This window comes from Budorcas taxicolor, chromosome 10, assembly GCF_023091745.1.
Source record: "Budorcas taxicolor isolate Tak-1 chromosome 10, Takin1.1, whole genome shotgun sequence".
In the NCBI taxonomy this organism is placed as follows: domain Eukaryota; kingdom Metazoa; phylum Chordata; class Mammalia; order Artiodactyla; family Bovidae; genus Budorcas; species Budorcas taxicolor.
Window position 1 is genome coordinate 86,948,123 of NC_068919.1, and position 23,058 is coordinate 86,971,180.

Here is a 23,058-nt window from a genome sequence, read left to right on the forward strand (position 1 = left end):
AGCCATGCAGCATGACTCCGAAAAAATTTTTAATTAAAAAAAAAAAGAAAAAACTGACCATATTCAATGTTGGCCAGGACACTTTGGTAAGCTGTAAATAAGAGTATCTTTTCCTTTTGGAGGGCAGTTTGGCAGTACTTACGTATCAAAAGATACACTGGTTTTTGAAAGGTTCGTTTTTGAACGAACCTTTTGGCCAACTCAATACATATTTTTGACTGAGCAATTCCTACACACATATAAAAGGATATACGCTTAAGGATCCTTCAAGTCACTACACAATTCATCCCATGTCCCTTTCTCGGGTACATGGATCAGTGACATTCCACATGGTGGAAGCACAGTCAGCCCTGGGCCCCAGAATAAGGACATCACAGTTCAAAGGCTTTACCGGTCTAAGATGGTCATGAAGTATAGACAAAGAATAAACTGCTGCTGTCTTAACTCAGAGATCTGGGGTTTTTAAGATAGGATGAGGTGGCCCAGTGTGTTCTACGTTATATGTATCTATCTATATTGTAGACTACTAAGTAGCCATTACAAATAATGAGCTTGCTATGAATAGGCACAAGAAAGATGTTACTGATATGTTAGCAAGCAAAAAAGCAAGATGTAAAATACTTTCTATATTAAGATCCCATTCCTGTAAATCAAAATACTGCGTGCTGCTGCTGCTGCTAAGTCACTTCAGTTGTGTCTGACTCTGCATGACCCCATGGACAGCAGCCCACCAGGCTCCCCTGTCCCTGGGATTCTCCAGGCAAGAACACTGGAGTGGGCTGTCATTTCCTTCTCCAATGCATGAAAGTGAAAAGTGAAAGTGAAGTCGCTCAGCCGTGTCCAACTCTTCGTGACCCCATGGACTGCAGCCTCCCAGGCTCCTCCGTCCATGGGATTTTCCAGGCAAGTGTACGGGAGTGGGTTGCCATTGCCTTCTCCTGTAACTGCACAGTGACACACCAATTCAACTTACTGCTTTGGGGGAAGAACACCATTTAACGAGACATGAAGACAAAGCACAAACCCGACTGAGGGGACACACGCTGTGGACCACAGCACTGCTATGACCAAGTAATATACTACATACATATGCCACAGAAAATATCTGGAGGAATAACAGACAATCAGCTGATAACAAGGCTCACCTCTAGGAAGTGAGCATTTGTGGGGAGGTGGATTTGCAAAAGGACAGTGGTTAGTTCTCATAGGGGACCTTCACTTTATTTGTATTATCTTAAAAAAAAAAATGACCATACAACCATGAAATGCTTGTACAATATAAACAAAATTTTATGAGTATATAAAATTGTCTAATCTGTGTTCTGTGACAGCCTAGAGGGCTGGCATGGGTGGGAGATGGAGGGAGGTTCAAATGGGAGAGGACATATATATACACCTATGGCTGATTCATGTTGATGTATGGCAGAAACTAATTATCCTCCAATTAAAAAAAATTAGTTTTCTAAACAGTTCAATCCACTGGAGTAAAAACACTCCTTGAATCATCTGAGAAATCAAAATAACCATAAATAAATTCAGACACTTGACTCTACTAAACGGCCCAACAAAAAGGATAATTTTTCTTTGTGTGTGTTTTTTTCAGTAAGTCAAATTTTTTTTCAGTTATAATCCAACAGTGGCAGATGTCATAGAGAGATGCATTTAAAAAAAATCTCCAAAACAATGAACAAGCGAGACAGTTAATCATGTTGTATTGTACTCTCAATATTTCTACTCCTGCTTTGACAAAATACTCTAACTGCAATAGAAAATCTTCTGAGGTGAAGAAATCCTCTGAAATAATTCCCCAAGCAAGACTCACTTGAAGGACCAGTTGTAGTCGTGAGACTGTCTCTCCATGATGTCCACCCTGGCTCCAGGCACACTGCAGATGGGCCGGTTCCAGTTGTCTCGGATCCGCATGTAGAGATTCCTCGTGTAAAAGTTCTCGAAATCCTGGTACAAGGACACAAAGTCCTGCCAACGAATGGGGAGACGCCATATGTTTAACTGAGTTTCTCTGCACAACTTCTCTTTTCATATTATAAGAGCACTTTAGAAGGAGAGGTCAGTTATTCAGAATTAATGGATAAGGAAAACATTTGGGAAGGCTTCCATTCTTTCTGTTGTTTTAAAACAACTCAACCAGATAAAAATCACTTAGCTTTGACCGATGAGCTCTAAGAAAATGGTTGCAAGTAACTACATGACTGCATGAAAGTAGGGTCAAAGAATTTAACTTCGTAAAGCAGCCCTCATAAAAATAAAACTTGGTTGTACAATTCTGTCAATAAATGGTTTTCTTTCCTAATAACCTTAAAAACACTGCTCTCTGCTCCACCTCTGCCCCGATAATGTACTAGGGGAAATGCCATAAAATCCTATAATTCCAGTTTCAACCAAGAAAAATAATTCCAAAATTAAGATTCCATTCTTTGCATATTTTCAAGGATCAAAAGGAAATTAATCCAAAGAAATATAAATAAGAAAAACTAAAAGGTAGGTTATAGAAAGACACCTATCTTAGGTTTCTTTCCTTGGATGGGAGTCTTTAAAAAAATCTCAAAATGAATTTCCATGATCAAGACTTTAGACTTTAAAGATCTCCCTTACAAGTTATGCTACAATCTAAGTCTGTAAAAAATACAGTCACAGTGGAGCTTTAATTAAGGCATAATGTTCTCAGAACAGAGTGACCAGACCAGAGTGACCAGACCACATGCGGTCTACTTGAAGGCAACCGGTAAACAAAACAGAAGAAAATTGTACCAGAGTTTTACAACAGTCAGCAAGCTACTGAGCTTCTAGCCCTCAGATCTGGGCTTGGTGCCAACCCAAATTAATCTTTTAAATAAGCTAATCAAAAATATTAATAGTTTAAGCCTTATTCTGTAAAAGATTTTCACTGCTAAAGAAGGCTCTACATAAAACTTTAAAATTAACAACCTTCTAGGACATTGGACTCTAAAGTGCCTACTAAATAAGCCTCACAGTAGATAAAAATCCCCTTAAATAAAGCTAAAGCAGAGTCACAAAGTTCTCAGGAATCTGTGGTACACCTGATACCATCTCTCCTGCAATTGGTTCTAACATTTACATTTCCTTAAGAGAAAACATCCACAGATGCTCTGTCACAACTGGAAACTTACTACTCAAATATTCTGTGGACCAGAAAGTTTCCTGTTTTTTGTGTGCTGTGTGCTTAGTTGGTCAGTTGTGTCCGACTCTTTGCGACCTCGTGGACTACAGCCCACCAGGCTCCTCTGTCCTTGGGGATTCTCCAGGCAACAACTGGAGTGGGTTGCCATGCCCTTTTCCAGGGGATCTCCCCAACACAGGGATCGAACCCAGGTCTCCCGCACTGCAGGTGGATTCTTTACCGTCTGAGCCACCATGAAGCCCAAGAATACTGGAGTGGCTGCTGTGCTGTGCTTAGCCACTCAGTTGTGTCCGACTCTTTGTGACTCCATGGACTGTAGCCCACCAGGCTTTTCTGTCCATGGGGATTCTCCAGGCAAGAATAATGGAGTGGGTAGCCTTTCCTTTCTCCAGGGGATCTTCCCAACCCAGGGATCGAACCCAGGTCTCCTGCACTACAGACAGATTCTTTACCATCTGAGCCACCAAACTTTCTGACCCAGGAATCAAACCAAGGTCTCCTGCATTGCAGGCAGATTCTTAAAAATAAAAAAACATTTTCATTTTCACCAAGAACTCTACTGAACATATTCACCATTTTGTTCCACTACCTTCTGCTATTTTTCAGGCAACTTCGTAATTCCACCTTCCCTAAACTTTTTATCATTTTGAGCAAAGAACTGTTCCAAGTGCCTTTTACAGTCTTCCAGGGAGTTGAAATTTTTCCTACTAAGAGAATTTTGTAAAGTTCAAAATAAATGGAAATCCAAAGGCGCGACATCTGGTGAATACGGTAGATGAATCAGAACTTCCCAGCCAAGCTGTAACAGTTTTTGCCTGGTCATTAGAGAAACATGCAGTCTTGCAGTATCCTGATGGAAGATTGTACATTTTCTGTTGACTAATTCCAGATGCTTTTTGTCAAGTGCTTTCAGTTGCTCTAAGAGGAAGTAGTACTTCCTGGAATTAACTGGATGAAGACCAATGAAGCCTCTGGTGTTCATTTCCCTTGCCCCAGGATCTCTTTTGTTCCAACATTATTGTACAGTATCCACTTTTCATTGCCCATCACAGCTTGCTATAAAAATGGAACTTTCCATTATATTTCAGTAGAGAATCACACGTGGAAATACGGTCAAGAAGGTTTTTATTTACTTATGTGGAATCCAAACACCAAGTGACTAACATAACCAAGCAGGCGTAAGCTATTTCCAACGCTTTATCTGGATATTTTGAATATGTTAGCTATCTCCTGTGTGATATAATGTTGGTTGTTCTCAATTAATGTCTCAATTTGACACATTAGTTAATCAACTTCAACTGGTCTCCCCGATGGTAAAGCATCATCCCGCGAAAAATCTTCAGCATGAAACTTCACAAACCACTTTTGACAGATAAGTCACGGTACCTTCTCCAGACACCATACAAATATTTTTTTGTGTGTTTCAGCCGCTTCTGGAGAATCCCAGGGACGGGGGAGCCTGGTGGGCTGCCGTCTCTGGGGTTGCACAGAGTTGGACACGACTGAAGCGACTTAATAGCAGCAGCAGCAGTTGCTGCATTGTTACCTTTCTTGAAATAATAAAACATAGAATCTGCCTGCAATGCAAGAGACCCGGGTTTGATCCCTGTGTTGGGAAGATCCCTTTGAGAAGGGAATAACTACCTACTCCACTATTCTTGCCTGGAAAATTCCAAGGACAGAGAGGAGCCTGGTGGGCTACAGTCTAAGGGCTGCAAGTCAGACACAACTGAACAACTAACACTTCCACTTTCTTTTTTCAATACAGAGAAAATGTTTTTCTTTTCTCCTCCATCTTCAATATTTAAACAGCTACACAAAAATTCAACAATTTTGATAATTTTATTAAAATGCACACTGATATAACACCTGTCACAATACAATCTAACAAAATTTTTGAATGAAGTTAAAGACAACTAAGTACTACTAGAGCCAGGAAAAACCAAACCTTTTCTCCAGCCCAATAAATAAGAGCAACGTTAGGGGCAGAGGAGTAAAAGCTAAGCTTGTACTTCATCGGCAGTGTGAGAGACAGGCTATGATAAGCGATGGCTGTAAAGCTGCTGCTGCTGCTGCTGTCGCTTCAGTCATGTCCGACCCTGTGCGACCCCACAGACGGCAGCCCACCAGGCTCCTTGCTTGGGATTCTCCAAGCAAGAACACTGGAGTGGGTTGCCATTTCCTTCTCCAATGCATGAAAGTGAAAAATAAAAGTGAAGTCACTCAGTTGTGTCCGACTTGTAGCGACCCCAAGAACTGCAGCCTACCAGGTTCCTCCATCCATGGGATTTTCCAGGCAAGAGTACTGGAGTGGGATGCCATGGCCTTCTCTAGCTGCAAAGCTAGCCATTTCCCAAATGTCTCAAGACAAAACTCCAGGGAATTCCCTGGTGGTCCAGGAGTTAAAACTCAGAGTTTCACTGCTGTTGGGCCGGGGTTCAGTCTTTGGTTGGGGAACTAAGGTTCCATAAGCTGCACAATGAGGCTAAAAAATAAAGAAATAAAACTCCAGCATCTACTGTGTAAAAGGACTTTGGCCCCCATGACAAAGAAACTTTCTCTGAAAAGCCGAATAATGGGGCCATGTGGGGGTACATACATCCATATAGAAAAATGGCTGAACAAGCCTGTGCTTATTCTGCATTCAAACCAGTCTTTCAGCCACAGGAGGTAAGCGACACAGACAAGAATCCCTGAGGGAATGTTTTACTTGAACTGCAGAGGTCAAAAGCCAGGGGCCCACTTTCTGACAGCTAGTTTACTTCTCTCATGTAAAAATAGGTAAAATAGGTACTAATTATAGTGCAGGGAAGCAATTTTTTAAGAAGAATTAACATTTTTTATCACAACCTAAGTTGAACTTACCAACCATATTATATACAGCCATATTATACACCTTTACACATCTGTACTATGTCCAGATATATGCCCTTCCTTCTTTATCTTATTAGACTGAATCACATTGAAATCATTTTAGCAGTTCAAAAATGGTCAGATATTGGTATTTTCATGTGATTTGATGTATATTTATCATTTAAAACGCAACGAAAACAGGAAAACAAATTCACAAACTTAGGACAAAATACCTTAAACACAGTCCAAAGGCGCTATTCATACAGGAAGACTGACACACTCGCTTACTGTAAAAGAGCTTCTGTTCATTAAAAGACACACATAGAAAACCTATGGCTGATTCTCGTTGATGTTTGGTAGACACCAACACAATACTGTAAAGCAGTTATTCTTCCGTCAAAAACAAATAAGTTTTTTTAAAAAGATATACAGAGTGGCAAGACAAGTCACAAAATGGGCTTAGACAGTTGTAAAATGTCTTCTAGAAGACATAAAAATTTCCTATAAACTGCTAAGAAAAAAACAAAACAAAAGAGAAACCCAACAGATAAACAGGCCAAAGATTTTAATTGGCACTTCACAAAATAGAAACATCAAATGATCATTAAACATAGTGCAAAGGTGTTTAGCTTAATTGGGCAATTGAGAAATGCAAATTAAAACTACAATGAGGTACTAGACATAAATACACCAGGACTGGCAAAAAAAGTTAATTCTGACAATAGTAATTGTTGGTTAGGATGTGGAACAATGAGAACTTTCAAACACAGCTGGTAAGTACAAAAAATAGTACAATCACTCTGAAAAACAGTCTGTCACTATCTAGTAAAGTTGAAGGAATGCATATTCTATAACCCATGTACTCTAAGACTTGAGAAATTCACAGATACATGTTCAGGAAACATATATCAGAAAGCTGACAGCACCTTTATGAGTCATGACAAAAACTGGAAAAAAAAAAAAGCCTCAATGTCCACTGATACTAGAGTAGATAAATTTTAGCAGTTATACTCCTACACTGGGATTCTATACAGCAATGAGAACAAATGAAGCAGAAGTACACCATAAAACAGCTGAATCCTACGCTGAATACAAAAACTAAGGCACAAAAATATATACAATGCAAATCCATTTATAGAATGTTCAAAACTGGACTTAACTAAGTTTTATTGCTCATAGATACACATGCAGATGATAAAACCATAAAGAAAAGTCAGGACAATCGCTAGCCTAGGGGAGAGGGAAAAGGCAGGACTGAAAAGTGACACGTGGGGGTGTGGTTTCTGAGGTGACAGCAATGTGTTACCTCTAAGGTGGTAGTTTCATCACTGCTCACGTGTATAAGCACTCATGACAACCACATCCATGTTTTTATTAACCTTTCAAGACGTGTGTTGTACATATGTACATATTGGTTATATATAACCAATGAACAGATTAAAAAGTAAGTGAAGTGAAAGTGAAGTGGCTCAGTCGTGTCCGACTCTTTGCGACCCGTGGACTGTAGCCCACCAAGCTCCTCCACCCATGGGATTCTCCAGGCAAGAATACTGGAGAGGGTTGCCATTTCCTTCTCCAGGGGAATCTTCCCGACCCAGGGATCGAACCCAGTCTCCCACATTGCAGGCAGACACTTTAAACTGTGCACCACCAGGGAAGCCCGTAAATACAAGAATCCAAGTACTAACATCAAAGATTTCAAGGGAGGAAAGGAAGCCAGCTTGAAAGAAGAAGAGGGAGGAGGCAGGAGAGCGGGGGCGAAAGGGGTGGCCTTACAGACGTCTCCTGCCACCTACAGATACCCAGGCGTTAGGGGACTTTTCCCTGGGCCTCCAAAGAAGGGAAGACTGGAACTCGGCCCTACCAGAAATCAGACCAGACCAGAACCAGAATTCAAGGTCTCTGCCAAGAGGAGGTGATCAGTCTCCAATCCTCAGCTCAGGCCGAGGGCCCTTCAACCAGATTCCTACGTCCAGGACGCAGGAAAGTAAAGGAAAAAGTAAAGGAAAGACCATTTTCCAATAAATCTCAAACAAAAGTTTTACATGACAGAGTCTGTTGAACTGCCTGGCTCACAAGTGTGTTATCCAATTTGCTTTAACATCTGAGCACAAGAAAACCCACTGTGTCTGCTGGCACTAAGGCACGTAGCTATTTGGGAAACATCAGGGTGCTTCCAAACCTTCGGCCACTGAAACTGAAGGCTACACACCAGAAACCTTTTCTTTAAAAATGCTCTAGAGTTCCAGAAAAACATCTATTTCTGCTTTATTGACTATGCCAAAGCCTTTGACTATGTGGATCACAACAAACTGTGGAAAATTCTGAAAGAGATGGGAATACCACATCACCTGACCTGCCTCTTAAGAAACCTATATGCAGGTCAGGAAGCAACAGTTAGAACTGGACATGGAACAACAGACTGGTTCCAAATAGGAAAAGGAGTAGGTCAAGGCTGTATATTGTCACCCTACTTATTTCACTTATATGCAGAGTACATCATGAGAAATGCTGGGCTGGAAGAAGCACAAGCTGGAATCAAGATTGCCGGGAGATATATCAATAACCTCAGATATGCAGATGACACCACCCTTATGGCAGAAAATGAAGAGGACCTAAAAAGCCTCTTGATGAAGGTGAAAGAGGAGAGTAAAAAAGTTGGCTTAAAGCTCAACATTCAGAAAACGAAGATCATGGCATCTGGTCCCATCACTTCATGGGAAATAGATGGGGAAACAGTGTCAGACTTTAGTTTTGGGGACTCCAAAATCACTACAGATGGTGATTGCAGCCATGAAATTAAAAGATGCTTACTCCTTGGAAGGAAAGTTATGACCAACCTAGACAGCATATTCAAAAGCAGGGACATTGTTTTGCCAACAAAGGTCCGTCTAGTCAAGGCTACGGTTTTTCCAGTGGTCATGTATGGATGTGAGAGTTGGACTCTGAAGAAAGCTAAGCACCGAAGAATTGATGGCTTTTGAACTGTGATGTTGGAGAAGACTCTTGAGAGTCCCTTGGACTGCAAGGAGATCCAACCAGTCCGTTCTAAAGGAGATCAGTCCTGGGTGTTCACTGGAAGGACTGATACTAAAGCGGAAACTCCAGTACTTTGGCCACCTCATGCAAAGAGTTGACTCACTGGAAAAGACCCTGATGCTGGGAGGGATTGGGGGCTGGAGGAGAAGGGGACGACAGAGGATGAGATGGCTGGATGGCATCACCAACTCGATGGACATGAGTTTGGGTAAACTCTGGGAGTTGGTGATGCACAGGGAGGCCTGGCGTGCTGCGATTCATGGGGTCACAAAGAATCGGACACAACTGAGCAGCTGAACTGAACTGAACGCTGTTTACAGGTTACTACAGTACTGTTGAGACATCTCATGGTGATAAACAGGATGACTGACTGACTGACTGTGTGTGTGCTCAGTCATGTCTGACTCTTTGAGACTCCATGGACTACCCCGCCAGGCCCCCTGTCCACGGATTATCCAGACAAGAACACCGGAGTGAGTTTGCTATTTCCTTCTCCAGGGGATCTTCCCAGCCTAGGGATTGAATCCCTGCAGGTCCTGCATTAGCAAGTGGGTTCTTTACCACTGAGCCACCTAGGAAGCATGATAAAGAGGATACCGCATATCAAAGACAGGCTAATGATAAAAAGTCTTTAGTGGTCTAAATTTTTATTTTGGCAACACCTTTTCTAGAGAAGGAAATAACCTCATAAGGTATGTCCAGATATAGCTGAAACATGACAAGATTGTTCCAATACTTAAATTAAGAGATTTTGAAAATCCTATATAATTCCCACCTGAAGAAGTAACGAAAATGAAAAGCAATCCAAAAAAGAAGGAATATATGCATATGCATAGTTGGCTCACTTTGCTGTACAGCAGAAACTAACACAACGTCGTAAAAAGGAACTAAACTCCAATAAAAATTAATTTAAAAAAAAGCATTATGTGGCTAGGGGTACTATAAACTAACAATGTCATCTCTAACTCTACTGAATGAAGACAATCAGGTGAAATAACCTGAGAAAAGTTATTAAGCTGGTGACTTTAAAATGAATTGTGGTCAAGAGCTTTCCCTATTATTCATGTAAGTCATATTACTTACTGTGTGTTCTTCCATGCTTTTAATGTTATAGGAGGTCACTTCCTTGCTGTTTCTGTAACATCAGTGAAGGCATAAAACGAGATCTCAAGATTAGAGACATTTGTTTTCTCTAAATCTAAAAGTGGGTCATCTGTGTGTCTGCATCTGAATATGTATTCACACACACACAAACATAGGACTGTGAATACATCAATTCAAAGCCCAGAACTTTTCACTGTAATTATTACCACCACTCACACCTTAGCACTCACCTCTTAAACACTTAACTGAATGTGTAATATGATACATTAACATGTGCCAAGCAGTCTTTCAGGCATCAATTATACAGTGAACAAAAAGAAAGTAATACTCTTTGCCCTTGTGGAATTTATGCTTTAGTGGAAGAAACAGATACGAAAAAAGACACATGTATAAAATATAAAGTATGTCAGTAGTAAAAAGTGCTCATGAAAACAAGAATGAAACAGAAGCAGGATGTGAAATGCTGGCGTCATGCTGAAACTTAGCTAGGGTGGCCAGGGTACAATAAGGAAGAGAAAGCAAGGAAACCATTCACAAGACTACCTGGGGCAGAGCTTTCCTGGCAGGTGAACAGCAAGTGCAATGGCATCGAAGCAAGGGTATACTTACTTAGAGCCTTGACGGAAATGCAAAGAGACCAGTGTGCCTGGAGCAGAGGGGTGAGAGGCTAAGTAAGCAATAAATTATGCCTAGGTGATAAATTAACATTGATAAAGAAGGGGTGAAGTCTGAATTTCCTAATGGACCACAAAAGGCATATGCCAAAAAGAAGAACAGAGGATTAACTCCAAAGCCTAAGCAACTGGAAGAAGAGAACTGTTATTCAGGGAGATGGGGAAGACTGCTGGCTGATTAGAGAAGGGTATGTCCGCTCAGTTTTAGACACGCAGAGTTAGCGGGGCCTATGTGGAGATGCAAGTGGGCAGCTACCTACACAGTGTAAAGCCCAGTGAGGGAGACAGTGCTGGAGACACGTATTTAGACATTCTCGTCGTACAGAAAACCAAAACAGCGGATGAAATCACCAAGGGAGTGAGTGCAGATGAGAAGAGAAGAGGACTAAGCATGAAGCCTGTGCCACAACCTACACCAACATTGAGAAGCTGGGCAAATGACCAGGATGCAGGAGGAGAGGATGAGAGAAAACAGCCAGAAAGACAGGAGAAATAGGCCATCAGGTCCAGGAAACCAAGCGAGCAGAATGCTTCAGAAGGAGCGAGTGATCAGCTGGGTCAAACGCTGCTGAGAGGCCAAACAGGACGCAGACTGAGAAAAGACTATCAGATTCTGCAATACAGGAACTGTTTCAGTTGAAGTGGTAGGGGCAAAATCTGGACTGGAGAGGATTCAGTGGACAGCAGAAAGAAAGACATTGCTCCATCAAAGAACTCTGCTTTAAAAGAAGAAAGGAGGCATAAATGAGGACAAAGGATCGAGAGAAGGTTTTTTCCTGAGATGGGAGAAATAACCGTCTATGCTACTTGCAATGATGTGATACAGGACAAACTAAGGCGAAGCTGACTCGGGAATCCCAGAGGCCAGCACTGACTGCACAGTCATCAGGAGCAGAGGACTAGCCTGTGCTATCCGTGACCAGCTCTACTGGACAGCCTGGACAGCCACACACAGGTAGAGAAGATCGTTTTTTTACATTTTCAGTCATCTACTACCAAAGATGTCATGGCATTTTCCAAATGTTTTAATGAGAACCAACAAAACCAAAATATAGTTTGAAATCTAAAGAAACCTCAACATGGTTTCTTACACTGGGATCTAAGAGCTGTTGAGAGGGCTTACAGGTAGTCTCTGGAACCTATGAATTTTATTAATGTTTTTAAACTGTATCGTAATAAGCATTTTGAAATCGGTTTGCTGGTTTGACACCACAACGGTACTCAATTTAAACTTAGACTGACTGAGGATAGGGGATAGGACACTTGGTTTTTAAACTTCCCCATTCTGAGTTAATAGTAAAAAACAGTTCCAAACTGCTGAATGCAAAGAACAGCTAAATAAAGAAACAGAGACCTCAAGATTCAAAAGTCAAAAAACTTCCTAAAAAAGCTACATTGTTGCTATAAACAAAAAAGCCTAACAGGTGACAGGGAAACTCTTGTAAACCTAGCAACATCACTAGTGCAAAAGGGGAAAGTTGTAACATTCAATAAAACTCTTTAAAAAGGTTTATTCTGGATTTAGATTCCCAGTGAGAAATCCCTAGAAGAAATAAAAACAGACAACTGTTCTATACAATGAAATAAAGATTTAGCCAAAAAAAAGAAATGAATACACCATGGGGCTTCCCGGGTGGCTCAGACAGTAAAGAACCTAACTGTGATGCAGGAGACCCAGGTTCGATCCCTGGGTCGGGAAGATCCCCTGGAGAAGAGAATGACACCCCACTCCAGTACTCTCGCCTGGAGAACCCCATGGACAGAGAAGCCTGGCGGGCACCGTCCATGGGGTTGCAAAGAGTCAGACACAACAGAGCGACTAAGACTTTCACTTTTTTTTCACTTTTTATACATGAAGGAATTCCAAAAACATTCCAAGTGAAAGAAGCCAGACACAAAAAATTACACATTGTATCATCCCATTTATACGAAATGTCTAGAGATGGACAGTAGATTAGTGGCTCCTGAGCGTGGGGTGAGGGAGGAAGGGAGATTGTTATTGGATATGGGTTCCTTTTTCAGGAAATGAAAATGCTCTAAGATTAGCTTATGGTGCTGGCTGTACCTTTTCTGTAAATAGTAATAAAAATCATTCAACTGTATGTTTTACACAGGTGCCCTTCATGGTATATAAATTATATCTCAATAAAGCTGTTAAAAAAAAAAAAAGCAGGGGACTTCCTTGGAGGTTCGGTGGTAAAGTATCCACCTGCCAATGCAGGAGACACAGGTTTGATCCCTGATGAGGGAAGATCCCACATGCTGTGGGGCAACTGAGCCCATGCTCTGGAACCTGAGCTGCAGCTACTGAGCCTGCATGTCGCAGCTGCTAAAGCCCTAAAGCCCGTGCTCCCCAACAAGAAAAGCCACACGAGAGGCTCGAGCATCGCAACTACAGAGCAGCTCTCGCGGTAACGAAGACCCAGCACAGACAAAATTAAATGAATAAATAAGCATTAGAAGAAAACAAAGTGTTGGATAATGAACAAGGGCCTATTGTAGACCACAGGAACTCTGGCCCAATGTTATGTGGCAGCCTGGATGGGAGGGGAGTTTGGGGGAAAATGGATACAAGTATACGTATGGCTGAGTCCCTTCGCTGTCCACTTCAAACCATCACGACATTGTTAACTGGCGATGTGCTGTGCTTAGTCGCTCAGCTGTGGCCGATTCTTTGCAGCCCGCCAGGCTCCTCTGTCCCTGGGGATTCTCCAGACAAGAATGCTGGAGTGGGCTGCCACTTCTTTCTCCAGGTAACCTTCCTGATGCAGGGACTGAACCTGTGTCTCCAGCATTGCAGGCAGATTCTTTACCACTGAGCCAGCAGGGAAGCCCGTGTGGTAACTAACCACCATAATTTGCTCCTGACTTCTAGGTATTTCCTATTTAGATGTTGGAACATTTTTATTAACTCAAGCTTTTACTGTATCTATCACATACATGTTTCTGAACTACTAGCTTCACCTCACATAATAAAGAAATCAGACTGAGAAAAAAAAATTTTCATCCAAACCACCACCAGTAACAGAGAATCAAGCAGTAAAGAATTCCAACAATTTTATGCAAGTTATGTAAAACAGAACACACTTATGCAAAACTCACCTTTACTAGCAAGACTGTGTGGTTCATTTCTACCCAAAGCAACATAGAAAGAAGAACTAACATAAATAGTTTAAGCAGGCTCACTTTTGTAATGGAATGAGAGAAAAAATAAGGATGTGGTTACAAGCACCACTCACTCCGGGAAATAAGAAAGTAACAACGTTATATCTGCATTTTACGATCCTAAGCAAGCACTTTACCTCCCCTCTTTCGGGTGCAACAGTTTTAAAATGGCCTATCCCTCTCACTACATCTAATCCAGCATAAGAAAACACACATGATCTACCATAAAGCCAAAGAAGCTTTCCTTCCCTTCTAAAAGCTGAACTGTTACAAGAAAATGGCAGAATTCAGGTTTAGCTGCTAACGCCAACTACTATGAAAATCCTACTGAAATGGATTTGAATGACTGAGTACGGTCGTCCCGTGAACAAACTCTATAGGTAAATGTTCCCTCTGTTCTATATACTTCCTCCCGTTACTTCCTTCAAGAATTATTTCCTGATTCACTCTGTGCTACTCAGCTTACTTTTTTGTTCTACGTCTGCATACGATCCAAGTACTATTTACCTGCACGGTGCTTTGCAGAGCCCCACGATCTTGAAGTGTTTGTGCTTCCTCAACAGAATCAGATTTAAGAAGAAAATCTACGTGTTCCAATCCTTCTACACAAAGCAAAGTACACACACAGGCAGTCCCAATGCTTCCAAACAGGCAATTTACCCTCTGGAGACGTGAAACAAGTTCCGAAGACAACGTCCTCCTTCACAAAGGAGTTCAGATGCATCCCACGGGCTCGTCTGTTCTTCCACACACTGTGAGCGCGCGCACCAGCTGTGCACACTCTCCCGTCACTCCCCTGCTCAAAACTGCCTCGGACCCCTCCCTGCCTACCGAACATCCAAACACAGCTTCTCACACGTGCACTTCCTAGCTCTCCCAAACACCCCCCGAGCCTCTGCCTACACTTCTACCCCCTCAGCAGCAAATCTCTCTACACCACAATTGGCGCTCCCCCGACCCTAGCTGTACACATCAATCATTAGGTTGCCATAGGGTACAGACACTACGAGAGGTCCCTGTGGATAAAGATTTTCTAGTCTGAATATTCAGTGAATAAAACTTTAGTTCCCATCAGTCACCACCAGCACCACCAATTCAGTCTAATAAGGAAGATATTGGTTTGTACATTAGTTATCATGGTACTGTAACAAGACAGGAAGTAGATTGTAACCTAATAACCGATAGTGGGTAAACCAAACCTGAAGGGCGTGAAAAATCAGTACTGTGGATGCAACTTACCAGAAAGCCTATTTGGGATATACAGGGGTAGAGACGGGGGGAAAGAAGTGAATAAAAGAAATTTAATTTGCTCTAATTTTAATGATGAAAATTAGTCTGGCATTCAGAGTGAGTTCTAGAGTTCAGAAAGCAGGGTTTTGCCTGCGTTAGCTAGGGCAACAAGGAAGGGCAGCTTGTGGCTCTGGGGCTGGGGAGGGGACAGCACGGTTGACTGAGAGAAGAGGGCCTGGCTCCTCAGCTCTCCCAGTTTCAGGATCCCCAAGGTTTCGCCTCCTAGGAGCCGAGGACGCCCTTTCCTTCCCCGTGTTTCCTGGTGCCTTACTCCCCTTCCCGCGTCTTGCCATCCACTCCCAGTATCGCTGCCCCCTCTCAGCTCTGGTCTCACTGCTGCCACACCTGCCTCGCTCCTCCTGTGCCCCACGGAAGTGAGAGGTTCAGTGGGCCACAAGCGCCCAACTTCTGAATCCCTTCTCTGATCGAGCACATGCCCTGGCCTGGAGGGCCACCCTCTCCATACTTCACACGTGAGAACACTCAAGTTTGCTTTTTGCAACATCGGACATTATTTCACTCTGATTCTATTTACTTATTTTTTCAATGGAAAAAGGAAAAAAAAAATTTATTATGGGAAAAAGAAAATCTTTAATAATTTTAAATAATTAAATCGAAAAACTTTAAAAATGCCCATAACGAAAGTTTTGGTTTGGCAAAGAACATACTGTTGTTCCTCAGCACAAGACAATTTAGGCTTTGTTTGTTTGTATTTTACTGGAGTATAGTTGATTTACAACAATTTTTTAAAGAGTAGATAATACATGTATATTATACTTAACTACAGAGGCACAAAGGACTATGCAGAGAAAAGTGAAGTGAGGGGAAAGAGGGTCTCCTTCCCAAGACAATCATCACATCTCTGTTTACCATGGCTAAAACAAGACTTCTCTCCATGGAAACAGAGGGGCTAAAACAAGACTGCTTGCCATGGAAACAGAGGGGCTCAGCCACACTCTGCTTCAGGGTTTGCATTTTTGGGGGGTAGAGGCAACCTGTGAACAAGACAGGCGTATACAACATGTCTATAACAAAACACAACATGCGTTCTGAAGAACACAGTCTTTCCTGAAGACTGGCGACACAACTTGGACACCATGTGGTGCTGTGAACAGAAAGGGCATGGCTTCTGGCTCTTCAAAGGCCCACCTCCACAAGCCAGTTCTGACATCACTCATCTCGGGAAACATCACTTAACCTGTGAACTGCAGCTTTCCTGGCCATGAAGTAAGCATAGATGTTTCATTCTTTGATTTCTCTGTGTCTTCACCTTTGTCCTCACTTTCCTTGTGGAATGTTTTCATTTAACTGCATCTAGGTTATTACCATTTTTAAACTTTAATGAACACCCAAATGCCTAGAGAAAAAAACGAGTGAAAACAGCAAGATAACAGGCTTTCGTTTTCAGAACTGAAGACTGACGATTACCTTTTGTTCCTCTCTTTCGGTCGCATGGTGACACTTTTCAATTCTCCAATGCCTCAAGAAATCTCGAAGGTATCCAAAGAGAGTGAGGACACCGTACCCCACATAAGTAAGCACAGCAACCAGCATTGGTGTTTCTTCAAAACCTTCATTAAAGGGTCTTTTATACAGTCCTCCATTTTGTGTAACATGATGTACCTAAAAGGGAAGTTAAAAATGTTTATTTCAGTCATGGTAAGAAAAAGATTACTACTTAAAATCTGAGTCTGGATGTGTAACCTTCAGAATTCTCTAAGTAATTGTCAAAAAAAAAAAAAAAAAATCCAAACATCCATTAAGTTCTAAGCAGGGCATAAATCTTTTCAATGGAAATAAATTTCAAGTTATATATACTTCAGATGAACAGCAAGAGAAACAAAGGAAGAAGGACTGTCTAAGAAAAACGCTTAACACTGATTTCTATCGTTTTATTTTACGAAAGAGATCCTAAAATGGTATAGTTGGAGAATGCATAATTTCCTTTGTTCTAATGAAGAAAACAGAAATGGACAAAGAGAAAGCCTGTTCTGAAAACAGCATATTAGCTTACAAATAATCAAAAGTAAGTTCAGTTTTAGAATAAAATAAAACATTCATAAATGTTTTACTAGCTTATATTCTTAAAGTCATCAAGCCACAGCATTTCAAATAATTATCACCATGAGGCCCTATGAAAACGCATAGTTTATACTGGCCTTTGTTGTTAGTGCTAATACAAATAAATTATGTGCAGAGTAAAATGCTTACATAAGAGTGATCCAGCAGTCTATAAAGCAAAAAGAAAGTGAAATCTAACACAAGGGGAAAAACTGTGAGCGTGATCAGTAACAGTCCTGAAATCATTCTGTTCTCCTTCATCCTGACCTAGTGACTCTTTCCAAACACTCTAAGATTATGCCTAGCTTCCTTTTTTAGGGATATCCAAAATTTAACACGAAAACAACAAGGTACTATACTTTTGATCCCATAGGTGAAAACTTTTTACTCTCTGCTCAATTTTAATGGAAATGTTGCTTTAGAGTAAATTTCCACTGAAGTAGTTTGTATGTACTTTTAATCTTAACTCTGAAACAACCAACTGCTGTGAGGATGGTCAATCACAATTTCAGTTCAGTTCAGTTGCTCAGTTGTGTCCGACTCTTTGCGACCCCAGGGACTGCAGCACGCCAGGCTTCCCTCTCCATCACAATTTATAATCACAGTTTACCAGGAATATATATTTTCAATTTTCATATATTTTCAATTTCAACTGTACTCGAGTTAAGAAGAATTCCAAAGGAATAGAAGACTCTTTCCTGGCCTCTCAGGCAACCTGATCCAAGGACTAAATATATTTTAGATTTCTGTATCCTGGGAATGTTAGCTTGAGAAAGCTACTAGAATGCTGCAAGTCAGAACAGTTTGGGAAGAAATTACTGTATTTGATGGAGGAAAGACATTTGCATAGGCAAGATACATGGAATCTGTTGGTACTAATTCAATTTGATGCCTAAAGAACTTCTGAAAACTATTCATAAAACTGACTTAGGTCTTTATCAATCTCTTCCCCAGAGATGGAAGTCTGTGTTAACATCTAGTGCATAGTAAACTTTTAGCAGGAGCAAAGCTGTAATGTGTCTAGAACAAAATAGTTAAAAATAAGTCAATATTTGAAGATTAAAAAATTGTTTAAAAGTAATAACATGTAAGCAAGCAATTAAGCTGGACAAAGCAAAATCAAGATCACTTAAAACACAAGAAAAATAACATCCTGATCCTTAAAAAAAAAAAAAAAAAACTATAAAAATACTCTGCCATAAGAACACTGTGTTTGAATACCAGTACCTAACTCACCTTTTAACTCTGAAATTGTTTAAACTGTTTTTTCTCAATAGAACATACAAATAAAAAGGCAATTTTCAGAGCTCCTATGTCTCTAACAAATGTGTGGAGATACATATGCCAGGAATGCTGTGGGTGGATCTCTTTAAAAAAGATATTTGCCTTTATTTTCAGACACACCCAAACCAGCAAGACCATGTAAATTTACACAGTTGACTGAACTGAGCAGGAAGTAGGACGTTTAATCCTTAGTTTGCTTTGAAATACTGTGTGATTCTCTCATAGCTTCATTTAATAAAATTAAATGCATTTTAATGCATTTAACTGAGATTCAACTGTGAAACAACTTCTATAATGTGGCCTCAGTCAAAGCACATGTCTGTGAGTCACTCAGTTGTGCCCAAGTCTTTGTGACCCCAAGGACTGTAGCCTGCCAGGCTCCTCTGTCCATGGGATTCTCCAGGCAAGATTATTAAGTCAAGAATACTGGAGTGGGTCGCCAGTTCCTTGTCCAGGGGATCTTCCCAACCCAGGGATCCAACCCAGGTCTTCCACATTGCAGGCAGATTTCTTTACCATCTGAATGCTAAATCTGAACCCTGATGTGATTCAAATAAAAATAATGGTGTTATCACCCTATATGTATATAATATTCCATAAGGGAAAGCACCAGATTTCTGTTCACTGTACAACTAGCACTCAGGATAGGATTTATTACGTGCTAACAACATTCAGAAAACTAAGATCATGGCATCTGGTCCCATCACTTCATGGGAAATAGATGGGGAAACAGTGGAAACAGTGGCTGACTTTATTTTTTGAGGCTCCAAAATCACTGCAGATGGTGACTGCAGCCATGAAATTAAAAGACACTTGCTCCTTGGAAGAAAAGTTATGACCAATCTAGACAGCATACTAAAAAGCAGAGACGTTATTTTGCCAACAAAGGTTCATCTAGTCATAGCTATGGCTCTTCCAATGGTCATGAATGGATGTGAGAGTTGGACTATAAAGAAAGCTGAGCGCCGAAGCACTGATGCTTTAGAATTGTGGTGTTGGAGAAGACTCTTGAGAGTCCCTTGGACTAGAAGGAGATCTAACCAGTCCATCCTAAAGGAAATCAACTCTGAATATTCATTGGACAGACTGACACTGAGGCTGAAACGCCAATACTTTGGCTACCTGATGCAAAGAACTGACTCATTTGAAAAGACCCTGATGCTGGGAAAGATTGAAGGTGGGAGGAGAAGAGGACAACAGAGGATGAGATGGTTGGATGGCATCACCGACTCAATGGACATGAGTCTGAGTAAACTCTGGGAGTTTGTGATGGACAGGGAGGCCTGACATACTGCAGTCCATGGGGTCACAAAGAGTCGGACATGACTGAGCGACTGAATTGAACTGAACAAACAGTAAGTACTCAATAATGTTTCCTTCTGGGAATTCCCTGGCGGTCCAGTGGTTAGGACTCTTGTGTTTTCACTGCCATGGGTATGGATTCAATTCCTGGTTGGGAAACTAAGATCCCACAAGCCAAGGGGGAAGTGGCCTTTTATTACCATTTGTATTACAGAAAGTTGGCACCTTGTAGGAGCTCAACAAATATCTGTAAATGAAAATGCACAATTATGCTCTTTGCTCTGTACGGGGATTGCCCAATTAATGTTATGACATCCCTAGAACTCAGATCTGACACTTTCTAGTCTCAACTGAACTGGAGATCAAGTTCACTCTAAATAAACACAGGCTATAAGCCCTTATAGGGTTATTTCATATTCTGGATTCACCACGCAAGAGGGCTCCTAAGAGACCTTTCAATCGTTGTAACTTGATAATTATATTGACAACAAGGCAATAAATAAATTAGCATTTTACTCCCTCCAGGTTAAAAAATTTTACACTGAGCAGATCAGAGTGTGACGCTGTTAGTACTCATCATCAAGGGAAATTTAAGAATGCCAGTGGATAGCAAGATACATTTGCTTGAATGGTAATATTTTTTTCCTACAATAAAAAAAGCAAATAAAAAATTTTTAAGTCAAGACCTTAAGTACACACCATAAAACATGATGAAGCCTCTTGATGAAAGTGAAAGAGAAGAGTGAAAACATCAAGCTTCTTGATGAAAGTGAAAGAGGAGAGTGAAAAAGTTGGTGTAAAACGCAACATTCAGAAAACTAAGATCATGGCATCTGGTCATCACTTCATGGTAAACAGATGGGGAAACAATGGGAACAGTGACAGACTTTATCTTCTTGGGCTCCAAAATCACTGCAGTGAAATTAAAAGACACTTGCTCCTTGGAAGAAAAGCTATGACCAACCTAGACAGCATATTAAAAAGCAGAGATACTACTTTGACAACAAAAGTCCATCTAGTCAAGGCTATGTTTTTTCCAGTAGTCGTGTACGGATGAGAGAGTTGGACTATAAAGAAAACTAAGCACCGAAAAATTGATGCTTTTGAACTGTGGTGTTGGAGAAAACTCTTGAGAGTCCCTTGGACTGCAAGGAGATCCAACCAGTCCATCCTAAAGGAAATCAGTCCTGAATATTCTTTAGAAAGACTATGCTGAAGCTGAAATTCCAGTACTTTGGCCATCTGATGCGGAGAACTGACTCATTTGAAAAGACCCTAATGCTTGATTGAAAGACTGAAGGTAGAAGGAGAGGGGATGACAGAGGATGAGATGGCTGGATGGCATCACCAACTCGACATGAGTCTGAGTAAACTCTGGGAGTTGGTGATGGACAGGGAAGCCTGGCGTGCTGCAGTCCATGGGGTCGCAGTGTCAGACACGCCTGAGGGACTGAACTGAAAAAACATAACTTTTAGAACAGAGGTGCCTGGTGGGCTACAGTCTGTGGGATCACAAAGAGCTGGATGTGACTGACTGACTGAGCACACTCAAGAGGGCCTTGGGCAGGATGAGTGCTTGCGTCTCTGCCCCCATTCAGATGTTAAAAGCCTAAGCCTTTCTGTGGGAAGGTGTCTGAAGGCGGGGCCTTTGGGGGATAAATCTGTTTAGGTCCCAAAGGTGGGGCCCTTTTGATGTGACTGTGTTCAGTTGCTTTCAACTCTTTGTGACCCCATGGACTGTAGCCCACCAGGCTCCTCTGTCCACGGGGTTTTCCAGGCAAGAATACTGGAGCAGGTTGCCATTTCCTCCTCCAGGGGATCTTTCCAGACCAGGGAACTAACCCGAGACTCTTGGGTCTCCTGCACTGGCAGGTGGGTTCTTTACCACTGTGCCACCTGGGAGGCCCTTGATGTGACTGTTGTTGTTTAGTCACTGAGTCATGTCTGACTCTTTAGCAACCCCATGGACTTTAGCTTGCTAGGCTCCTGTCCATGGGATTTCTCAGTAATCCCAAGAATACTGGAGTGGGTTGCCATTTCCTTCTCCAGGGGATCTTCCCAACCCAAGGATCAAACCTGCATCTTCTGCGTTGGCAGGCAGATATTTTACCACCAGGGAAGTCCATCTGATCTTAGAAGAAGAGCAGGCAGAGATCGCCACTGAGGAAAGGCCATGTGAGCAAGTGTTCAGTGCATATTCTAAAAACAAAGACATCTTCTTATCTAACTGCAGGACAATTATCAAAATCAGGAAATTGTTAGAATACTAATATGGACTTTATTTAGATTTTGCTAATTGTCCTAGGAGTGTCTTTTGTAGCAAAAGAAAGATTTGGATAATGTATTGCATTCTCTCTTTCCTTTCAGAAAAGAAAAAAAAAAGGTGGGGGGGGGGTTTGGGGGGGTGGCTTCATTGTAAAATAACTAGAAGGAATAAGCCTGAGCAGAGGTTTCAAGAATCCCATAAAAGCAAACAAAGCAACTATGCAATGAAGCAATAATGAGGAAGTAATTATTGGAAAATGGAACCGTACGTTTGTGATATAAACACAAAATCACAGCAGCATGATTTCTTTTAAAGCAAACACACACGTTCCCACTCAGCGTGACAGCAGGATCACAGGACCTGCCTTATCACCACAGAACGTGTCCACCTGGAGGAGAGCTTGGGACGGACATTACTTTAAAAACTAAAGTTCAATATGAACCACCCATTATGCCTCAGCTATCAAAGGACTGTTCTGTCTTTTTTTTTTCAAATGAACCCCATTCATTTCCAGCGATATGCTGTGTTGTTCCTTAAAAATCAGTTCTGCTGAAATGGTCTTTTCTTGGAATTTTCCTGCAATGTACTAGCCTCTCTCTACTGCCTACCACACATACTAGAGAAAATAGTTTGGAGCTTTACGCCCATCACACAAGCTATGCGACACTCTGAACGTGTTATTTCCAGAAGTGTCCTCATTTTCAAAAGCAGGGAGTCCACATTTTTTTTTCTTGCAATCAGGATAAATTCCTGATTTCTTGTTGATTAGTATCTCAGACGGAATGGACTAAGAAATGCTTCCAGAGCCAGCTGTATTTTCACATGACCATATTCCTCCTGCAAACTCCAAGTCTGTACAC

At 41.4% G+C, this 23,058-nt stretch overlaps 1 protein-coding gene across 1 annotated transcript in view; it reads right to left on the bottom strand.

Moving 5' to 3' along the window:
- The window catches only part of SPTLC2 (serine palmitoyltransferase long chain base subunit 2), a 102,893-nt gene that overhangs the window by 59,043 nt on the left and 20,792 nt on the right, over positions 1-23,058 (bottom strand). Inside the window, exons 2-3 of the mRNA XM_052646780.1 lie at positions 16,714-16,908; positions 1,823-1,977 (exon numbers count right to left, since the gene is read on the bottom strand). Coding sequence (XP_052502740.1) covers positions 1,823-1,977; positions 16,714-16,908 — 350 coding nt within the window. The remainder of the gene's footprint in view (positions 1-1,822; positions 1,978-16,713; positions 16,909-23,058) is intronic.